The 22,732-nt window shown below is 33.4% G+C and overlaps 1 protein-coding gene across 2 annotated transcripts in view; it reads right to left on the bottom strand.

Annotated features, from left to right (window-relative positions):
- The window catches only part of TAF4B (TATA-box binding protein associated factor 4b), a 157,546-nt gene that overhangs the window by 39,904 nt on the left and 94,910 nt on the right, over positions 1-22,732 (bottom strand). For both annotated transcript variants that reach the window (XM_074276957.1, XM_074276965.1), the window contains exon 14: positions 13,937-14,050. In XM_074276957.1, the coding sequence (XP_074133058.1) occupies positions 13,937-14,050 (114 nt within the window). The remainder of the gene's footprint in view (positions 1-13,936; positions 14,051-22,732) is intronic.

The raw sequence follows: 22,732 nt of genomic DNA, 5'->3' as shown, positions 1-22,732 counted from the left end.
CAAACAACAATCCATACAGAAAGGTAGCTTTCAGTGATAGTTAAGATTAAGAAACTTTTATACCTAAAACTATACTCTCCTAGCTTTCTGTAACTTGATCCCAAACCCTCTTTCCCATTAAGCAGGGACTAACTGCCACTGATCTTTTGATCAGATTTTCAATTGGAGATATAGTTTTAGAATAGGAATCAATTTTTTTGGGGAAAAAAAAAAAGCAGGAAAAAAGGAAAGGACAGGAAAAGAGGAAGGGGAAGAGGAAGCTAAGAAGACAAATGGAAAGAAGTCTTCTGTTGCTTCAGCTTTAGCCCAATTACTTAAAAACAAGCAAACAAAGAAAATCTTTTTCCTGATTCATAGAAACTTATGACATTACAAACTAATTAAAGACTAAATATTTTGGGGTTCCTCCCCACACACATACTTAATAAGAAACTAAATTTTTAACTGAAATGCATGTAATAGCTTTGCTGCAATTTCTAAGTCATGGATTAAAGGGAAACTAGGTACAATAGTAGATAAAGTACTGAAGTCAAAAAGACTCATCTCTTCAAGAGTTCAAATCTGATTTCAGATCCTTGCTGGCTATTTGATCCTGGACAAGTCACTTAATCCTTAACTTAATCAAGTTTGAAGATTTCTGTGCATGCTGAAATATTTTAAAGGAGATGAGTGTATGAGACTGCCACTTTATAGCTTTAGAACTGCACTAACTGAAAACAGGTGTTTTCACCTGTTAATAAATGCCCCTGGGGAAAACAGATGATATTTGTGATTATAAATCCAGATTCAATTGGCTTTTTCCCCTAAAACTAAATTATAATGTGGCTTCATTTAAAGTGAGATAATTATGATGGTTGACCCTCTATAGGTAAATAGACTTTAATAAAAAATACACTTTGTAAGTGGCATTAAAGCAATATATTTAGAAACTGCATGAGTAAGAATTAAAAGTGTAATTACTCTATATTGGCTTTTAAATGTGATTAATATAGAATGTGAAATTGATAGGGGAAAGAAGTAATTTTTCTATGAAAATTAATACAGAAATATATTTAACTAAACTGATGTTATTTAACTGGCAATAACTTTTGCACATTCCTTATGTTATTATTGTTAGGCTTCTAATTTTATTTTATATTGTATTGTTGGAAATTATTACATAAATACTCTTGATATGAAAAAAGATCCCCAAAGAAAACATAAAATTTTATCATTTGAAAACACTGTCATTATGGTTTTTTTTGTTTTTGTTTAAAGCCTATCAAGTATTTAATTGGGCATATTTTGTTTTAAAGAAATAATAATTATATTATTTGAGAAGTAGTCCTTATAAATATCTGTAAAGTTCTTTGGGGATTTTCAGCCTTGTTGAATGTTGCTAAGTTCTAAAATAGATAAGTAGTTTAAAGAGAAACTAGGATCTCTTATAAATGAAGTAGAGGGTCTTTTATTTTTTTTCTTGACAAATTGTTTTGCCACTATTCATGAAAATTCGTCTGCAATAGGATGGATATATTGTATGTATGTATAAACAGAAGTTACATGTTTGAGTCAAATTAGTGTTGACAGATTTCATATTTAAGGATTTTATTTTTGTTTCAGGGGTCAATATGTACTATTATCTTCAGACATGAAAATCAATGTTTTTCTAGGTTTTGAGTATACTATTATGTATCCACTGTAGTATGAAACTCCAGAATGTGATTATCATCTTAATTTCTAATGATTGTTTTCTTTTCCAAGATGGCTTTAAACTAGATTTAAAAATGAATAAGATGAGGTCTTGTATGTGCTTAATACTGTAATTTGATAGTGCAACTACCTGAGAAAAATAGTAACAAGTATACCACACCCTAAACTATGATTAATGAAGCTTCCTTATTTGAGGTAAAATCTGTTGGGACTATTAATTTACATTATTTTGAGTTCTGATTTCAGGTGTGGTTGTCTGAACTGCCATTAAACCAATAATCCACCATTTAAGAGAAATGCCAGGTTTTGCTCAAAGGAAGTGTAATTTATGAACTGTTACAAGTATTGAGAAGACAACTTTTGCAAATGCAAAATGCAATAGTAGGATCTTTTCACTAAACTTCCAATGAGAAATTTTCGCACCTAGGTAATTATGTGTCTGGTTATGATATCTTGTGAATACTGTGCAACAACTTTTACAGTATAATTAGCTGATCTAAAAGACATGTTAGCTATGATTATCATCTAGAATCAAACAAAGGTAAGGAAGCTTTATTGTAATATGCTGATATCAGTTCACTCTGAGCTTTTGAAAACCTTGATTTTGTTATAATCACGTTCCTTAATTTTCTTTTCATAGCAAATATGTATAACTAGTGCAGATAAATAGCAAAAGTGTATCTAAATAATTCATCTTGTTGCAATATTCAATATTTCTAAGCTTCTATAACAGGATGAAAGTATAAAAGATCTTACAATTTTTAATTTTTCTATTTTGAAATTGTGGGTTACTAATAATTCTTTTTTTTTTAATTAGAACTTTATTTGAAACCTTAATTTTAGTTTTCTGCTTTTATAGGTGTGCTTCTCCAATAGAGGAATGTTGGGTTCTTTAAAGCCCCAAAAGGAGGAAACTATAGTCAAAGTTTAATGTTTTGAATTATCTGAACCTAGAACTCTGGCATGGCTGAGAAAACAAACTTTCTGCTTAGAGATTAGAACTATTTAATGTTTAACTCAGATCACTCAAGTGATATTGTCAAAAATCCTTCTAGGGAATGAGAAGACTGATATAAAGAGTTTCCTACCATTATGCAGCTCAAGTAACCTACATGTTTTATGTAGAAACTATATGCTACCAATTTGTTGCTGCTTTTCTGTTCCTCTGAACTCTTATGTAGATTACAGAGACTTGGGAGTAGAGAGCCTCTTCTTTTTTAGCACTCCTTTTTGCCAGAAATGATTTAACAAACTTTTTCAGTTATGGGCTTTGTTTTTATACAACTGTTATTAGATATGAATTGAAGCACGAGTTATGTGAAGGTGAGAAATTTCTAAGGCAGCACTTTTTACACAAATCAAATTACACTCTATAAGAACTGGATGAAATGTTAGAAGAAAGGAAGATCAATGACTTTCCATTTTTAGAAAAGGACGAGTAGGTTAACAAAATATAAATAAAAAAAAATCTTCAATTAAATATACATTTAGTAGATGCCTGATGTATGTATGTATAAACAGAACTATATTATGCACAAATGATACAGAATTAGAAGAAATTCACCGGTTTCAAAAAATATAATCATCTTGGGAGCGAAGAAATAAAGATCAATCAACAAACACTTATTAAAAGCCTAACAGATGTCAGACAATGACAAACAGACAAAAATTCATCTATTGGGGAGGGGAGAGAAAGGGTCAGTAAAAGCAAGGCAAGGTACTAGGTAGAAGTAAAGCAGAGAACTCAGCAGGGATAGGAAATAAGATACACAAACATAATAACAATGATCAGGAATAGGATTTATTAGGGGGAAGAGTAGTAATCATCGACCTCAAAGAAAGTTAAAATAGATACAATTAAAAGAAAAACAGGGAAATCACACTATAGGTCAGTCATATCAATCAATAGTTATGGACCATTTAAAATACTTAAATATTATAAGGTTGGAATATTGCTGTGGTATAGAAAATGATAAGTTGTTGGGTTTAGAAAAACATAAAAAGACTTATTTTAAGAGATTTATGAAGGATGATATTATCCACCCAGAGGACAAATGAATGTATGTGTATATAAATGTATGATTATAAATATCTATCCATATCTGTCTATGCCTATATCTACATATTTACATATATTTATATCTATGTGTATAAATATATCTGCACTTAATTGTAGACATCTTTGGGGAGGTGTGGGATGGGAAGGGGGAGAGAATAAAGTAAAAAGTGCACATCAGAGAACAAAACCTACAAGGAAGCAAAGAAAAGATGGACAGCTCTGAATATAGTGTATAGTATTTATTATATAGGCTTACTGAAACGGAATACTTATTTTCTCATATTTTGAGTTCTCTCTTATGTTCTACTGTGCACATGCTTTTCTTTTTTTTTTCTTTTTGGTATCTAAGTTTGAAGTAAATACATTTTTAAAAAAATTTAATCAACTGACAACTGCTATTATTATGCCAATACCAGATATCAGGAACAAAATTACAATGCATTAAACAATCTCTTCTTGCAATAGTCTTATATTTTAATGGAGACAAGCATATATAAAAACAAACAGGAAAAGGAGTTGTTGCAAGGTAGCTGGGGGCTATTGGGTCAGGATCAAGAAAGATTTCATAGAGAAAATGGTACCTGAGATGTACCTTGATTGAAACTCTATAAGGCAGAAATAAAGAGGCAGTGCATTCCAGGCCTAGAAGACAGCCTGCAAAAAGGCCCAGAAATGTTGCAAATATAAATTTGATATGGGGGTAAAAAAGGGATGTAGGAAGGGATATAGGATATGAGAAGAGAGATCAAGGATGACTCCTAGGCTTAGTGCTTAAGAGAATGATGATAACGTCTACAATAAAAGGAAAGGCATGAAGGAAAAGTTTTGGGAGGAAAACAATGATTTAATTAATTAAATAATGATCATTTATTTTCAGGAAATTGAAAGTCACTATTTTTGAATGAGGAGTATTATGATCAGACCTGGACTTTTAGGAAGATTACTTTATCATTGATGTGAAGATTATATTGAAGAGAGGAGAGCTTGAGGCAGGAAAGTCAAACAGGATGCTAAACAAAAGTCTTAAGTAGGGAAGAATCAAAGATAACACTGAAGCTCTAAACATCAGGTTTTAATATTGAATTAATATTAGAATTATTGATTAGTTCTAAACCCAGGTGACTGAAATGAGAGTGAAACCATCAAGAGAGAGGTAAGCTTCTCTGAAGACATGGACGTGCGATACTGTATATCATATCAGAATTTTTTTGATATGTTCATCAACATTACTTAATTTTTTCTCCTGCATTATAAAGAATGGTTCTCCAGGAGAGGAATACAGTGGGATTCCAGGTGATATAGGTGACAAGTGATATTAAAAAAAAAAAAAAATAACAAAAAAAAAAAAAAAAAAAAAAAACCCTCAACAAAAATCAAGATATAGGGAAATTTGAAGCAATTTTTTTTCTCTACATTGCCATTTATATAGGATAGATCTTTGAGACAACCAGTACCAAATTCTCAGACAATAGGAAGCTAAAAATAACAGCTATTTTTTTTTAGTTGTCTATAGTAGACCAAACTTCACATGTGTATGTAAAAGTACACATACACAATTTTCACACAAAAATATGTGTGCACACACTAATAAATGCAAATTTGTACAATTAGATTAAAAAATACATACAAATATAGAGATGCAGAAATATATAAATATAATAAAAATATATATGTGTGCACACACTAATAAATGCAAATTTGTACAATTAGGTTAAAAATACATACAAGTATAGAGATAGAGAAAAAAGAGGCATGAAAGAATCGAACAGTGCTAGATATATTTCTAGAAGACAACTCAAGTAATAGTCTTGGATACTTTAATGGACAAAAAGCACAAAATGGGATCCTAGATTTTAATAATAGAACAAGACATACAACAACCCTATTATATTGAAGATCACATATAGTACTGGGCCTAGTTCTGCAAGCTGTCTTAAAGACACTTTGAAAAACTTAATTCCTGACCAAGAACAGTGACCCAGATGCTGTATGAAAAATAGTTCATGGAACTGAGAATTTTTAGGCTGTATATAGAAAGATGAGGGGAAAACGGAGTAAAGAAAAGGATAAACCATGGTACTAGTCTTAAATTATTAAAAAAAAAACCTATGATATGGAAGAGGATTTAGAATCTGAGTAGCTCCAGAGAATTAAAGTAGAAAAAGTTACAGAGAAGCTAATTCTCTCTCAATATAAGGAAAATCTTCTTAGTAGCTAGAGCCATTCAAAAAAGAAAAATTATGCCTTGTAAAATATCAAGTTTCCTGTCCCTGAGATAATCATGCAAGGCTCATATATCAAGTAGGATGGGGTATAAATGCCTTAGAAATGTCTTGTGCTTGTTGTCAACTAAAGTGCCAAAGTCTTTATTACATGAGTCTTTCGTGAATTACATGTCTACAAATATATTTAACCTGGTTTCATTTTTCTGCTAAACATGGCTATAGCAACTTACACATTAATAGGCATTACATAAATACTGATTGAATTGGTGATACTCACATGCTTTGAATGTGGCAGTAGTAGAATGAGTACCAGAAGAAATGACATGTGTCTCTAAATTTTTCTTATCACAATACTATATTCACAAAAAATGGCTGAAATAAGATGGCAATATAAAGAACCAATTTTGAGAAAAATCAGATGTTTGCAAGAGATACCTAATGACTTATCTGTGATACTAATGGAAATGTTGAGAATGTGGCCTCTAAATAGTTTCAGTTTATAAAATAAGACTGTAAGATAGTTATTTAGAAAGTCATTGCATGAATTAAAAAGCTATTTGTATGTATTATTTAGATATTCTCTCCTTAATCACCTATTTCTAAAAGTACTATATCTATAAACTAATAAATGGAAGCCAGCTGTATGTACCAAAAAGCCCTGCTCGGCATGACCCCACTTCCTACTACTGCCCTAGAAAGGACAGTACAGGAAGTGGTATCCTCACATTATAATCAACTAAAAAAAAATATTCAATAAGCGTTTAGTATGTATGTGCTATGTACTGTGGTAGGTATAATGAAGACAAAGGTAAAATAAATAACTGCCCATACACTCAAGGAGTTTACATGCTAATGGGAGACAAAATGTACAACATATATAAGTATATGAGAAGCACTACATAGAAAGAAAATCTCTAGATAACTCTGGGGAGGGGAAAGGAAAGTCAATAAAGACCTCATGCCTAAAAGAGTACTTATACGCATATAATCTTGAAGGCAGCTGGATTCCAAGAGATTAAAGTGAGATGCAAAAAAATATTCCAGGCATAGAAGTTAATCTATTCAAAGGTATGGTTTGGGAAGGATAACAAGAAAGTCAAATGCTGAAGTGCCAAATATAGGGAGTGGGTAAGATATAATAGAATAAAGGCAAAAATGGAGGATGTGACCAGGTTTTAGAGAGCCAAACTATAATACCAAACTAAGTAATCTATACTTGATCCTGAAAGTAATAGGGAATCACTAAGAAGTTATCAAATAAAGAGATACTATAGTCATATCTGTACAAGAAGAAAATCACTTTGGCAGCTATATTAAGAGTATAAACTATCAGACAGAAAGGGAACCAAGAAAGGGAAATGCTCCAAAAAACAAAAGAGAAGAATATCCAGGAAGAAAAAGTCAGTCACCCACAGCTTTGAATGCCCCAGGGAAGTTGAGAAGAATAAGGACCAAGAAAAGATTACTGAATTTGGCTATTAGCAGATCAATTGTAACTTTAGAGATGACCGCTTCAGTTGAGTGGTAATGTCAGAAGTCAGAGGGTTTAGAAAAAACTAAAAGGAGAAGAGAAGGAAATGAGCAAAGATAGTTTTTCCCAAGGAGTTTGGCTAAAAAAAATAAAAAGAGGAGAGCTACAGGTCACTAGAATTTTCAAATAGAGAGTACTTGGATATGCTTGTAGGTAATAAGGAATGAAACAGTGGTTAGGAAGAGACTGAAAATGTGTGTGTGTGTGTGTATGTGTGTATGAGATAGAGACAGACTCTATATGGTGATTTGAGAATATGCTAGAGAACACTGGAAATTATGAAAATGACATTATACATACAAGGGTTGGTCTTAGTGAAAATAAGGCAACTTACTCATCAGAGACCACAATGAAAGATGAAATACAGTAGGGGCAAATATCAAAAGATTGTGAAATAAAGATAAGGGGAGGAAAAGGAACTCACAACAAATGGCTTAGTATTATGTATGTGTATATATACACATGTGTATATATGTACATATGAAATATAACTTAGTATAATATAATGTATTCAATTAAGCATGAAGTATGACTAGTCAATTAAAATGGTAGGAAAAAGGGATATTTGGACTGGTGGGGGAGAAAGAGAAAGACTAGAATAGCCACTGTGTGGTAAGTGGCATAGGGAATAAGGGAGAAGTAAAAGACATGACAATGAAGTCAAGGTCTTCTCTAAGATGAAAGTCTTTTCCAAGGAGAAATCTACATTTCATACTTTAATAAAAGTGAAGGAGTCAGAACCAGTTGCTTAGATGAATGAACAACTGCAACTATGGTATAAGAAAAAAAAAAAAAAACTTAGGTGTTTGTAATAGCTGACTCAATATCTAACAAGTCTGTGATGAAAAGGTCTTTAAATATAGACAACTTGAGTGGAAAAACTGTGTGTATGTGTGTGTATGTGTTTATATGCACATGTATGTGCATGCAAATGGCTAAATTATCAGAATAAAAATTCAGAAGGATTTAAAACACATTTCCATTAAAAGAACAACAGATTTCAAAGATGGAAAGAGATACAACTGAAGATGATCTTGGGCAATTCAGTTAGCATTTTCTGAACCTGAGGATTCTGGGAAGATAACAGAATAGGCTGAAAAATTTCTAGCTTTTCCAATTTCTCCACAAACAGAACAAATTTGAGTCTCAGGATGAACACAGACTAGTAAAAGATCAAGAAGACTTGGGGCAAGATAGGGGTCCTTCTGATATAACCAAAGAAAATCTTAAGACTTCAGGCTAGGATTAATCCATGTAAAGTACAAAATCCTCCAGACTAGCTCCACAGAAAATACTAATGGGGGGGCCCTTGGGCTGGCTGGGCGTAGCTGAAATCTCAGCAGGAACCACAGAGTTTTCACCTCCCTGATTGCTTGGAGTCTGGATAGACTGAGGGATCCTTGGTTGATGGGGAACACCAGGCCCAGCTGCGCTGAGACACAGCTCTGGGCAAGAAGGAATCAGCAGAGTGCAGAAGCAACACGGCAGGGACGGCTGTGAGTACTTGCAAGAGGGGAGAGCTTTTGTTTGGGGTTCCAGATAGGAGGGGAGAGTTGAAGTGAAAGCAAAGGCACCATCATCTCTCATTCCATGATTAAAGTTGTTTTTGAATGAGAAGTATTAGTGTAAGGAAACCAAAAAATGAAGCAGCAAAGAAGAACCCAACCATAGAAATTTACTATGGGAATAGAAAAAATCCAAGGCTCACCTTCAGAGAACACTGAAGTAAAAAAGAGCTTCTTCATGTTCCCTGACCATAGAGAATTTGTTGAAGAGCTCAAAAAAGAAGTTCAAAAATCAAATTAGAAAAACTAAAACTAAAAAATAAAAATCACCCAAGAAAAATATTATCCAACTAGAAAAGGAGATACAGAATCTTAAAAACAAAAATAACTCTCTGAAAATTAGAATTGGTCATGGGGAAGTCAGTGAAGCTAAAAGAGACCAAGAAATAACAAAACAATATAAAGAATGAAAAACTGAACAGAATTTGAAATATTTTTTTAAAATTATAGCTTTTTATTTACAAACATATGCATGGGTAATTTTTCAACATTGAATCTAATTGATCTGTTCTTTAGATCTTGACTGAAAGTCCATATCAAAATCATCTACACTAAAATGACTCGGACAGGAAGAAGCGTCATGTTGTCATTTAAAAATAAAAAAAATTAGGAATATATAGAATATCAATTTCTACCTCTCTATCTTGTGAGTAGCCATGCTTTAAAAAAAGGAAGTGTCATATCATTGCTGGTGACTTGATTTGTCAGGTATGCAAAGTGATTTGTATCACAATCTTATACTTGAAAGTACATTTTTTTTTACCCTTATTCCCAAGAAATACTCATTAAGGAGTAACACAATAATTCTTAGATTTTTTTCCCCCCTGAGGCTGGGGTTAAGTGACTTGTCCAGGGTCACACAGCTAGGAAGTGTTAAGTGTCTGAGACCAGATTTGAACTCAGGTCCTCCTGAATTCAAGGCTGATCCTCTATTCACTGTGCCACATAGCTGCCCCTAATTCTTAGATTTATTAAATACCTTTTGACAATTCTGTATACACCAAGCTTCTGACAAAAATCTCTGAAGCCACAAATGCAAGTCACAAATCCCAAAAGAGAGTAATAACGTTTAGTTTTTCAAATCATGAAAAACTGTTCATCTAATTTCAGGGGGGAGTGAGTGGGGAGGACAGGGGGGGAAAAATGCTTTTTGATGACATTAGAGCCTTATATTAAAAATGGGATTTGAGCTAAACCTTGAAAGAAGCCAAGAAAACTAAGCAGTGAAAGTGATGAAGTAGAATGTTCCTGGCACAGAGACAGTTAACACAGGTTTAATAAAGGGAGGAGGAGGGTTTAGTTCAAAGAACTTGAAGTAAGCTAATGTGTTTAGAAGATAGTTATATTGATTTAAAGTTGTGACTGAGAAATAAACAGACGAGGTTATAAATACTTCAACTTCAACTAACTATACAAATTTCGCAAAAAAGCCAATCATCTTAAATCTTGATTATTATAGCCTATTCATATTAACTGTTAAAATGTGCACGTGCGCGCACGCGCGCGCACACACACAATCAAAGATAATAAAACAACTGAGAAACATATGGAATAGTAAATAGATTCCCAACTCTGAAAGCAAGAGTTGGCATTCAAGCCTCTGATACCTACTAGCTGAGTCATTTAAAGTCACTTAAACTCTCAGAGAACAAGGCATTGATCTCTAAATATTAAGTTCATGATGAGCTGCTGATCTGTATCAATGAAGAGAATTTCTACAAATGGAAAAATTGCCCCACACTGAAGATGAAATCAATGATCAGTTGGGAGTTGCAGTGGATAGAGGCTTAGGTCTGAAATCAGGAAGACCTGATTATCCAACTTGATACTTATTAGCTAGTGTGACCATGAGCAAGTCACTTTATTAAAAAAAAAAAAAAAAAAAAAAAAAAAAAAAAAAAGGCAAAAAAACCTCTCTTGTTCACTCAGTTTTCTCAATTGTAAAATGGGGATAATAACAGCACCTATCTCACAGGGCTGTTCTAAGGAACAAATAAAATAATATCTTTAAAGTGCTTAGCACTTTGCCCAACACATAATAAAGCACTATATAAATGCTTGTTTCTCTATACCCTTCCTCCAATTCCCCACCTAAGATTACTAATCAATAGCTTGCATTTATAAATTGTTGTAAGCTTTATAAATTGTTTTAGACTATATTACCTAGATATTTCAAATATATTATCTTAGCCAGAAAAAACATGATCTACTAACAAGTAGAGAAATGTGGTAGACAAGGATAATACAAGCAATGGTTTGAAAACAACTTGAGAGAAGTAGACAGCAGAAGACAACTTATAAAACATTGAAAAGACACTTACAGAAAGTTAGCATGATCTGGATAAGCGAAATCATTCATACAATAACAATCACAAAAACAGCTAGCATTTATAAAGTATTTTAAGATATGCAAAGCATTATACAAACATTATCTCACTTTATTGTCACAACCACCTTAGGAGGTAGGTGCTAGCATTAGTCCCATTTTACAAATGAAGCAGACAGAGGTAAAGTGACTTGCTTCTAAGTCACATACAGCTTCTAAGTATCTGAAATTGGATTTGAATTTGGATCTAACTCCAGGTCCAGAGAATAACATCTATCCTGTCACCTGGTTCCTATATTTAATCATGAAACCAGAATCAATAACAACAGATACAGAACTCAACAGAAATTTTTTAGAGCATTTCAATAATGATGTACTTTTACAATGAGTGCCAACAAAGTCATCCCATATAGACTATTATAGACATAAAGACATTCTATTATTCATTGTGCAAGATAAATACTACTGCTTCTCATTCCTCCTATTCCTATCACCACTACTACCCCCCCTTACTCCCACTATCCCCACCCCAAGAATAACAATAAATGTTTTTTGATTGACCTTCCAAACCAGAACACCCTTCCTAGATAGCCACTATTTCCCACTATTCAAATTAAGACTCCTTCAGAGAAAGGACTGTCTTCCATAGCACAATCCTTTTACAGAGTAAAACACTTAATAAGAACTTTTTCCACTCATTTGTGAAGATGAGTATTAGAAAGGTTCTGATAGGACTACCTTCTACAACAAAATATACTTTCAGGTTCAAAGTTGACTGGAATTCTGTCCCTTATTCTGCTTATTGTTTTATGACTACAAAAAAGCCTTTGGTTAGTAATAATAATAATACAGACTAGAAGACTGTTTCTCCACCAAGATGACTTCTTGATAAGCACAACCGTGAAAAGTCTCCTTATTGCTCCTCCAAGTCAATAACAAGAGACATAAATCAGAAATGGTCCCCAAATATTTTTACCACTGTCATAAAAAATGACCTGTAAAACTTTGCATGAGTGAGGTCTTCCAAGTGTTCCAGTTTGTGATGACATTGCTTATCCCAAGATATTATGGCTAACCTTCTCAGTGAAATCTATAGCAATAATTTGGAACTATGCCCAAAGGACAATCAAACTGTGCATATCCTTTCATCCAGCAATACCACTACTAGGTCTATATCCCAAAGAGATCATAAAAAAAGAAGGGACGTACATGTATAAAATTATTTATAGCAGTTCTTTTTTTGTGGTGAAAAAAAAAAAAAAAAAAAAAAAGAAAGAAATTGAGGGGATGCTAATCAACATGGGGAATAACTAAACCATTTGCAGTATATGAATGTAACAGAACATTATTGATGAACAGGGAGATTTTAGAATAACCTAGCAAGACTTACTATGAACTGATGCAAAGTAAAAAACAAAAACCCGTAACAGTAGCATGAAAAATTATGAATAACTTAGTTCTTCTCAGCAATACAATGATACAAGATAATTCCAAAGAAAATGCTACTCAAATTCAGCATAGTAATTTCAATGTCTTGTTTTCATGTTGTTCTTCCCCATTTAGTCTGTTTTTCTTTCCCAATATGATTAATATAAAAATGTTTTATACGATTGCAACATCTATAACCTATTACAATAAAGTATTCTCAAAAAAAAAAAAATCCACAGCTAGTCAAAAGATCAGATAAGCCATGAAGGAAAAAAAGAGTAAATGTGGTACAGATCATTAAATAAAGCCGTGAGCAAACACTTGTCTTGGAAAGGCACTGTAGCTATGCCTGGAGAGGAAAACAGGCTGAAACTCATGTAATATTTTAAAATTTATCTTCTTATTATTAATATTCTTCTTATGATATAAGACCACAAACCATGAGATACTCTTTGAAGATTCTAAATTGTAGATGATTCAAAATAAAATGCAGATAAATGAAGGGGACAATTAGGCAAGCAGGATATTAACAAAGAACAAGCAAACAGAAATAGGCTGAGGCTAGGCAAGGCAGGATAAGAAATATGGTGGCAAGTTTTAGACAGTAAAATAAGGACATTTTAATGACATTTTTGACTTAAAAGCAATTAAGTGAAGAAAAAATGGCATAATATAACAATAACTGCATTTATCAACTTTTAGCATGGTTTTAAATTCAAACTGTTCCTTTTAAGTTAAAAATATTGTGTTCTTTCATGCACCCTATACAAATGCCTCTTTTAAGTTCTGGGGATACTTTGAACACAGACTCATTAGATAGTTTTAAGAAGACAATATGTGATCAGTATGCCTAGAAACTAGGAATAATTTTGAATAGTTGGATATAAATATGAGTAAAAAAATTAAGGATACAATATAGAAGTCAGTCTTGAAAATTAGTAAACAATAAAGAAGCACTATAAATTCCTGACCTGAAAAATTATGTAATAAAAGGTGTATCTCAGAATTCAAAAGTATTTGTTGAGTACCTGTTTGCTCATGCACTGCATATATATTCATTTCACTTTTGCCTTTATTTTTTTTTCTTAAAAAGACAGTATATTTTAATACCTCAACTCCAGATCCAACAGAGTCCAGTGGTCTCTTCTTCCTTGGTCCAATGGCTGCAAGGGCTGTGATATTGGCATCTCTTTGCTGCATCTGTGCCAATTCTAACTGCTGCATCTGGTATATAAGGAAATTGAATGTGAAATACAATCATCTGAGCAAATGTCATTTAATTCCCATCCATCCCTCCTAACTTCAATACAATTATCTTAATATATTAAAGCATTCTTCCATCAAGGTTATTCTGTACTCTGCAACACCCAAGAAAAATGAGATTGGAATTTTACTGTGTCATTTTTAGTCATGTCCAACTCTTTATGTCCCATTTAGGATTGTCCAATATACTGGAATGGTTCACCATATCCTTTTCCAGCTCATTTTACAGATGAAGAAACCAAGATAAATACGGTTAAGTGTGTCCAGGGTCACGTGGCTATTAAATTTCTAAGACCAGATTTGACCACAGAAAAATAAGTCTTCCTGATTTTAGATCTAATTTTCTATCCACTATCTTATCTTGCTGTCTTGTGAGATTAAATTACCAAGGGTAAAGAAATAATCAGGGGAACATTCCCAATTTTTCCTAGGTTCCCTCCTTAGCACATGCTTAATCTTTGAGGATAAGAAAGGGTGAAGAAGGATAAAGAATAGGAATATAGTTCTTTACCTGAGTTTTTGCTAATTTTGAATTCAGATTTAAATAGGGAAAAGTGTCAAAACAATAGATATAAAAAGCTCAAAAGCAAAGCTTTTCTGAAATAAATGGCTAAAAAACCAAAAAACACCAATTCATTTCTGTATTCTCTGGATCACATTTTGTATCAAAGCAAGTTATTTATCTCTGTGATCTTAAAAAAACACAGGAAAAATATATGATAGCTATTCTGAATAGCATCAATCACAGAAAAATTCACAGCATACCCACCTACAAACTGACATTTTTAGGGAACTATGTCTGCTAAGCTACTAGAACAAAACTAGATTCGGGGGGGCGGGGGGGGGAACGTGGGAGAAATGTACCATTAAAGTCCAAGAGGAAAAACAGCCAAACTGGGAAACAGATATTACCACCCTGTTTCATCACTTCATCATGGTTGAGATGTTAAATGCTATGCTATAAAAAAAATGATACAAGAAAAGGAGCTCAGAAGTGATGAGAACAGGATAAACCAATGTATCTAAACTAACCTTTACCAGGAGAATATGCTTTATATTTAGTAAGCATACCATTTGTGATGATGGTGGGAGTTGGGATAGAGGAGAAAAAGAAGGGAAGAAGAGAGGATATAAAAAAAAAGAGCACTGAACTTCTCTTGATTGATCAATGACCAGATTATAAGCAAGGAAGTTTCTTACACAGTCAAAATCTGCTCCTGTAAATTCACCCAACTTTTCCTAGTTCTGCCTTCTGAAAATAAGTATCAAATCTAAATCTTTTACCAAGTTGATAACCTTTAAAATATCTGCAGTGACTTGCTTCACTAAAAAAAAAAAAAAAAAAAAGTTCTCAGACCAAACATTCCCAGTTTCTGTACCCAGTCCTCAGAAGATATATCCTTGTCCCTCACAGTCACCTTTTTTCTGGATGGATTATACCTTTCTAAAAGCAGTATCTAGAACTGAACTATGATTTTGAACATATGAAGAAAAATCATTTCTGGATATTCAGGATGTCTCTAAGTATTTAAAAGATCATTTCAGAATTTCCACCTGCTCAGAATTCTTTAAGTCTCTACTCTTTAATGACACTCATTTTTTAATGGCTAAAATTTTTTTAAAAACTAAAATGTGTAATTTCTATTTATTGCTATTAATTTTACATTATGAGCATAGCCCATTTTATATGTCAAGACCTTTTTTGGACCCTGTCTCTTTTAGACAGTTTTATGTTTACTAACAATTTGATAGGAGAGAAAACAAGACTGATAATGAGGCTCTCATTAGAGTCCAACTTTCAAGGTGATTATTAAGCAATTAATGGCTTTTATTAGGGTCTAATCACTTAACCAGTTTTGTTACTGCAATGTTTTCTTGATATTTTTGTTTTCTTAATGAAATAATTAAGAAAACATCTATGAAGCAATTATTAAATGTAAAGCATTTTACTATTAAGCACCATGGATATAAAGAGGAAAGTAAGGTATTCCTTGTTCTAAAGGAGCTCACATTCACTTAAAAGTTGCAAATCAGAAAGAAAGGTTCCTTGGTCTTTAGGGTATAACAATTAGGCAGATGGTGATGCCTCTTTATTAATGTCATCAGCTTCTGATGTTATTATTTGACCATACCAAGGACTATGGTGACAAAAACTTTCTTTTCTTTTCAGGATTTCCAGTAGTTATGGCTATAGCACCTGCAGGAGTGGCTGGCAAGCTATACTCATACAGGCACTACTTCCCAGGATAGCATCTGAGGGAACTTGAGTGGAAGCATAACTATTCTCAAGGCTCTTGGGATCAGAGGTCTGGAACACCACCATCAAGGTCAGAAGAAAAATGATGATCAATGTGGTGATGGTGGTGGCTCAGTTTGCCAGGTACATGCTATCTTCCATCTCCTCCTCAGAGCACCCTGTGGCTTCAGGCTGTGCTGGCCCAAATGTTCACCTAACTTTCCCTCAGAAACAATGTTAAATATCAAGCCTACAAACAGATTCTGGAGTGACTAAAAAGAAAAAAGACAATTTTCCAGCTCCCCCCAAATTGGAAGGACTTCAAGAAAGGTTTGTCTCAACTTGAGTAAAAGGGGAGCACAGCTCAGATCAGGTATGATGCAGACAATTTAGTGAGAGGTTCTTAGCCACACAGATCAGCAATAGAGGTTCTTCTGTCTTGGATGAAAGGGTCAGACACAAGGCCCTCAAGCCCCAGCACAGGCAAATTACAAGCCCCCAAACTGGCAAAATAGGATTCCTTTTCCAAGCTGTTGCCTTTTTTTTCCCCATAGCTCTCATTTATTTTGCAAATTTTTCTTCTCTCTTTCTTTTTCTTTTTTTCTTGAGGCTGGGGTTAAGTGACTTGCCCAGGGTCACACAGCTAGGAAGTGTTAAGTGTCTGAGACCAGCTTTGAACTCAGGTCCTCCTGAATTCAGGGCTGGTGCTCTATCCACTGCGCCACCTAGCTGCCCCCTCTTCTTTCTTATTTGATTTTTAAAAACTCTTTTTGAGCTCTTCCAAGAGAACCTCATTCTTACTTTCCCCTTTGAAGCTTCACATGTAGACATTTTTGTCATTACTGTCCTCTTCTGAGTTTGTGTTCTCATCTTCCATGTCACCATAGTAGCTTTTTATGGTTAAGACTCTTTGATTTTTTGCTCATTAAAAACAAACAAACAACCCCCCCCTCTTTTTTTTAAACAAATATGCATAGCTAAGCAAAAAAAATTTCCAGCACTGGCCACATTTCCTCTCTCTACCCCGCCTCCTTTCTGAGAAAAAAAAAAAAAAAAAAAAAAAAAAAAAAAAAAAAAAAAAAGATTCATCTGCACTGTGGGTCAAGGTGAATAATATCAGAATTAAGTCTGAATGGAGACTGAATCCAAATCCCTCATATTTCATAAACTCTAAGGTAGAGTGGGTTACTTTTAAGTATCCTCAACTTTAGCAGAAAAGTTCTTCCTTGATTAAAATGAAATCCTAGAGACAAGTTTCCTCTTTTACTTTTTATCTTTTGAGAAATGAAATCATATTAAGAGACCTCAAAAGGACACTCTCTCTCTCTCTCTCTCTCTCTCTCTCTCTCTCTCTCTCTCTCTCTCTCTCTCTCACACACACACACACACACACCCTCTATTATCATCATTACACTAGCACAAATTTTCTGCTACAGCTCCTACCATGAATCAGCAATAATGATGACCACCACCTATGCCTTTAAAACTGTCAATTTCTTGCCCAGGCCTTCCTAATCTTTAGCAATGTTTCCAGGTTTCTGACAGTTGTACCTCTTGAACTTCTAGACAAGGCATCAGTTTACTTTTTCCATGATTAGTGGACATCACTTCCACAGACTACATCCTAGCCAAAGTGGAGTAATTGTTACTTTTTACATATGATATTCAATCTTCCATCTCTGTGACTTTGGAAGATTTGTTCCCCTTCACAAACTATATGCTACTTTGTATCTGCCGGAAGTTAGGATCAAAAGGGAGTGACTGCCACCAACACATTTGATAAGACTGCCTGTGAGGTCTTTACTTTACTTTATGGGAAAGACATGGATGAGAGACACATTGGTCGGGTTGTGACTTAGAGAGATGAGATCACAAATCCTTAAATATCTGAGCCCTATTTTCATGCTGATTTTACCAAAATATAACATTCACTACCTACTAACAGTGAGAACCCCATACATAATTAGCAAATAACAATGTTAACAAGTGAACAATAAAGTTCAAAGCTACCTTTTTATTTTCTCATAATACCCCCCAAATCTTAGGTACAAGATCAGTCCACAAACAAGAACTAGAAAAGAAAGTATATCATCTTCCACTTGCTCCAAAAGCTATGATAGATTTCTTAAAAACAAACAAACAACAACAAAAAACACATTCTATCTAGTGGGAAAGTATGTGTATGTTGGGGGGAGGGAGGGTAGGAGAGTCAAATTGGTAAGAAAATGTCTCAGAAGCTGTAAAATACTCTTTGTTGCTGCTGGCCTTTTTAATAATAATAATAATAAAAAAAATTGGTTTTAAAAGTCTGATGTTGCCACAGCCAGAAACTTCTATGTGACAAAATAACCATTTTAGTTAATCTGACCTGAAGCAGAAATCAAAACGCAAGGTATGTTTTAAGTCCTTTCCTATAGAGAAATGGCATTTGCAATATAGCTGTAATCATACAAAAATGAAAGGTTTTAAAATTGACCTCTGTTCTTTACTTCATATTTTACCTAGTGAATTATTTTTCTCAAGGTATGGGCAAATTATACTTTTCTTAGCTTTCTGATGTTTCATGCTCAACATTTCTACAAAGTTCACAACCCCAAAAGAATGGGTAATGGACCACTGTTTTGGCTGGTATATTAAATCCAAACCTCTGAGAAAGTCTCAAAAATAACCAACTGCAAAATTTTTACCACATATAAACATACCTCTTGAAGCAGAAAGATTTTTTATTTAAATTCAGTAATTTTAACTGCAAAGAAAAAAGGGTATTCAGGTACTTCTAATATCAACAGTGAGTGAAGGTGACAATTTAAACAAGTAAGTTCACTTCAGTAGAAACAGAGCTACAGGCTTCCCTGGGGAAAGGGAATTTCATTTGCTGGGCCATTCTCACATATCAGTATCTTTAACAGCTAGCTCTCTTTTTGATTCCTCAAGCTAAAATAATAAGAGTCCTATCAAACTTCAGTTTTAATGTATTGTAACCAGAGTTCTTACAACTGGTTCCTAGTAAAATATATTCAGTGACTGACTCTTACCACTCACTACTCAGCAAAACTTAAGGTCAGCTCAATTGCACATACACTGCTCAATGGATAGTGGTATGTATGCTATAGACTTCCAGGATCCATCATTTCATCAGTGTGGATGCACCCTCCACCAACAAAGATCACAATTTTCTCTATGTATTTTTTACGTAAGATTTGCTGGGGCTAACCAAGAAGAATAGTGTTCATTAAGTACTGCATAGTAGGAGGAGGAATATTATATATTGAGAGGCATATTTTATCACAATGAATTGAGAAATAGCTTTAGAGTCAAGAAGACCTCTGACACACATAGATTATATAGCCTCTGGCAAGTCACTTTTCATTGCTATAGGCAATTCTTTAAAGTATAATTCCAAAGATAGACACAAAGAAATTAAAATCAATGCTCTAGAAATGTAGTTCTTTAGCCAAAAATAACTGGGACAATAACAATAGAGTATATTCCATGTCTGCTATTCTAGGATTTGCACTGGATTCCTACTTTTTAAATAAAAATTTACGGTTTTGATCTATGGCTTAATGGTGCAAAGTGGTTTGGTTTAGAAAGTATACAAAGCTTTGAAAGTTAAGCTCTATGGAGGAAATTCTGAATGAAAAAGATTAATATCTTTCAAAGACAACTAAGGATAAGGAAAAAATGAAAATTAGTTTTAAAAGAACCATAGAAATAATAACTGATCTTTTAGAAGAAGTAAGTCAAATACAATTGGAATATGTGACATGATGGCCTCTCCTAGACCTAACTTTTAGTTGGGTATACCCAATTAGAAGCAATGAATCATCAGTTATGAAGCTGACAGAAGGTTCAACGAGAAAGGCATATTCTCTTTGTATAAAGGAGATAAAATAGAAAAATAAATATAAGAACTCAGAAGGACGTAGATATGTATGAATTAAGCCATGTAAAGAATGCAAAAAAAAGAGTATATATAATGATTACAATAACATAAAAGCAACACAAAAGATATCAGAATATATATAAGCAAAATTAACAAAATCTTTAACAAATATGCATAGCTAAGAAAAAAAAAACTAGCCAAGTTACTTCTCCCCTCCCCCCCCAAAAGGATTCATTTGTATTGTAGGTCAAGGTGGGTAACATCAGAATTAAGATTGAACAATGCCATAAAATTTTCACTCTTCAATAAATGAAGTTGCATTAAATACTGTGATTTTTTTTAAATTACAATTTATTTACTGGCAGAGAAAAAAAAAAAAAAAGCATAGTGAGAAATGTTCCTGAGAACTGACAATGTGTTTCCCTCCTCTCAAAGATGTGGGAAATTGTGTATACAGATTGTTAAATACATTTTTAGCCACAGTTAACAATAATGATTTCTCTGCTTAATTGTTTAAGAAAGGATTTTATAAAAGAGGGGAAAAATTTGCTAGAACTAATTTTTTAAAAAGCATCAATAAAATATTAAAATAAAAAGGAAGAAAAAGATGGGAAAACAAAGTTACTGGAATCACACAAGTCTGTCTTCAACACAAAAAAAATGATCATTCAATATTCATCTATACATTTCAAAAAAACAATAGTTTTGACATTGTGGCTATTCTGTTGGCCCATATGGAATGCAATTATGTTTGTCTTAGCAGACAACAAATCCAAGTTGCTACAACTAAAAATAAAAGTCAGACTCAGTAGCCAATCTTTTGGTGATGAGTTCTCCAAAATTAGTTAGGACAGAGATGATAGACCAAGTCCATCACCAATCTAAACCTGTACCTAAAGCCTTTTTGGAAAGCTGGCAAATGCTTTGACAATATGATGAAACAGTATTAGAGTAGAATTCTGATTTAATTAAAACAAAATTATAACCAGACCTCACCTCAAACCCCATTATATTGTAAGAATATGGTACATAATCCAAGTATTAAGAGACGTAGTAAGTCTTAAAAAAAAAAAAAAAAAAAAAAAACTTTCATAATGAATAATTTGCTTGACTCCAGTTTCATTTCATCAGTAATCATTTGATTACTCTATCAACAAAGATCACAACCTTTATATAACTTTGTAAACAATTTTCAAGAGTTCTGGCTGAAAAATCTACACCCTACAACCAATCTAGTGATGGTTTTCTCTGAATTTAGTTTAGCAATTCTTTAAAGAGACAATAAAACTTTGCTTCTTTTCTGGGCAAGAAACTATTTTACCTAGAAAAAAATAACAACAAAATTAATCTGGAAGAACAAAAGGTCAAAAATTTCAAAGGAATTAATGAAGAGACAAGCAAATGAAGGTGGCCTACCTGTCTGTACCATATCTAAAACTATATTATAGAGCAGCATTCATCAAAACTATTTGGTACTGGTTAAGAAATAGAGAAGTTGATCAGTGGAATAGTTTAGGTTCACAGAACAAAATAATCAATGACAATAGCAATCTAATATTTGACAACCTTAAAGGCCCCAGCTTTTGGGATAAGAATTCACTATTTGACAAAAACTGCTGAGAAAATTGGAAACTAGCATGGCAGAAAGTAGGCACAGCCCCATACCTAATACCATATACCAAGATAAGATTGAAATGGGTTCATGATCTAGACATAAAGAATATCATAAACAAATTAGAAGAATGCAGGACAGTTTACCTCTCAGATTTGTGGAGGAAAGAATGTGACCAAAGAAGAACTAGAGACCATTTTTGATCACAAAATAGATAATTTTGATATATTAAAAGTACAAACAAAATTAATGCGCACAAGATTAGAAGGGAAGCAATAAACTAGGAAAAAACAGATTATAGGATCTCATAATGGCCTCATTTCTAAAATATATAGAGAATTGAATCAAATTTATAATAGTTCAAGCCATTCTCCAATTGATAAATGGTCAAAAGATAAGTAGTCACATGAAAAGGTGCTGCAAATCACTATTGATCAGAGAAATTCAAATTAAGACAACTCAAAGATACCAATACACACCTGTCAGATTGGCTAAGATGACAGGAAAAGATAACGACAAATGTTGGAAGACATGGAGGAAAACTGGGACACTGATACATGAAATGGTGAATGGATCCAACCATTCTGGAGAGCAATTTGAAACTATACCAAAAAGTTATCAAACTCTGCATACTCTTTGACCCAGCAGTGTTTCTACTGGGCTTATATCCCAAAGAGATCTTAAAGGAGGGAAAGGGACCCATATGTGCAAAAATGTTTGTGGCAGCCCCTCTTGTAGTGGCAAGAAATTGGAAACTGGGTGGATGCCCATCAATTGGAGAATGGTTTAATAAATTATGGTATGTGAAGTAATGGAATATTAATGTTCTGTAAGAAATGACCAGCAGGATGATTTCAGAGAGGCCTGGAGAGACTTTCACAAACTGATGCTAAGTGAAATGAGCAGGAC

The sequence above is a fragment of the Sminthopsis crassicaudata genome, chromosome 1 (genome assembly GCF_048593235.1).
Source record: "Sminthopsis crassicaudata isolate SCR6 chromosome 1, ASM4859323v1, whole genome shotgun sequence".
Classification (NCBI taxonomy): Eukaryota; Metazoa; Chordata; class Mammalia; order Dasyuromorphia; family Dasyuridae; genus Sminthopsis; species Sminthopsis crassicaudata.
This window is presented reverse-complemented; position numbering and strand designations above follow the sequence as displayed.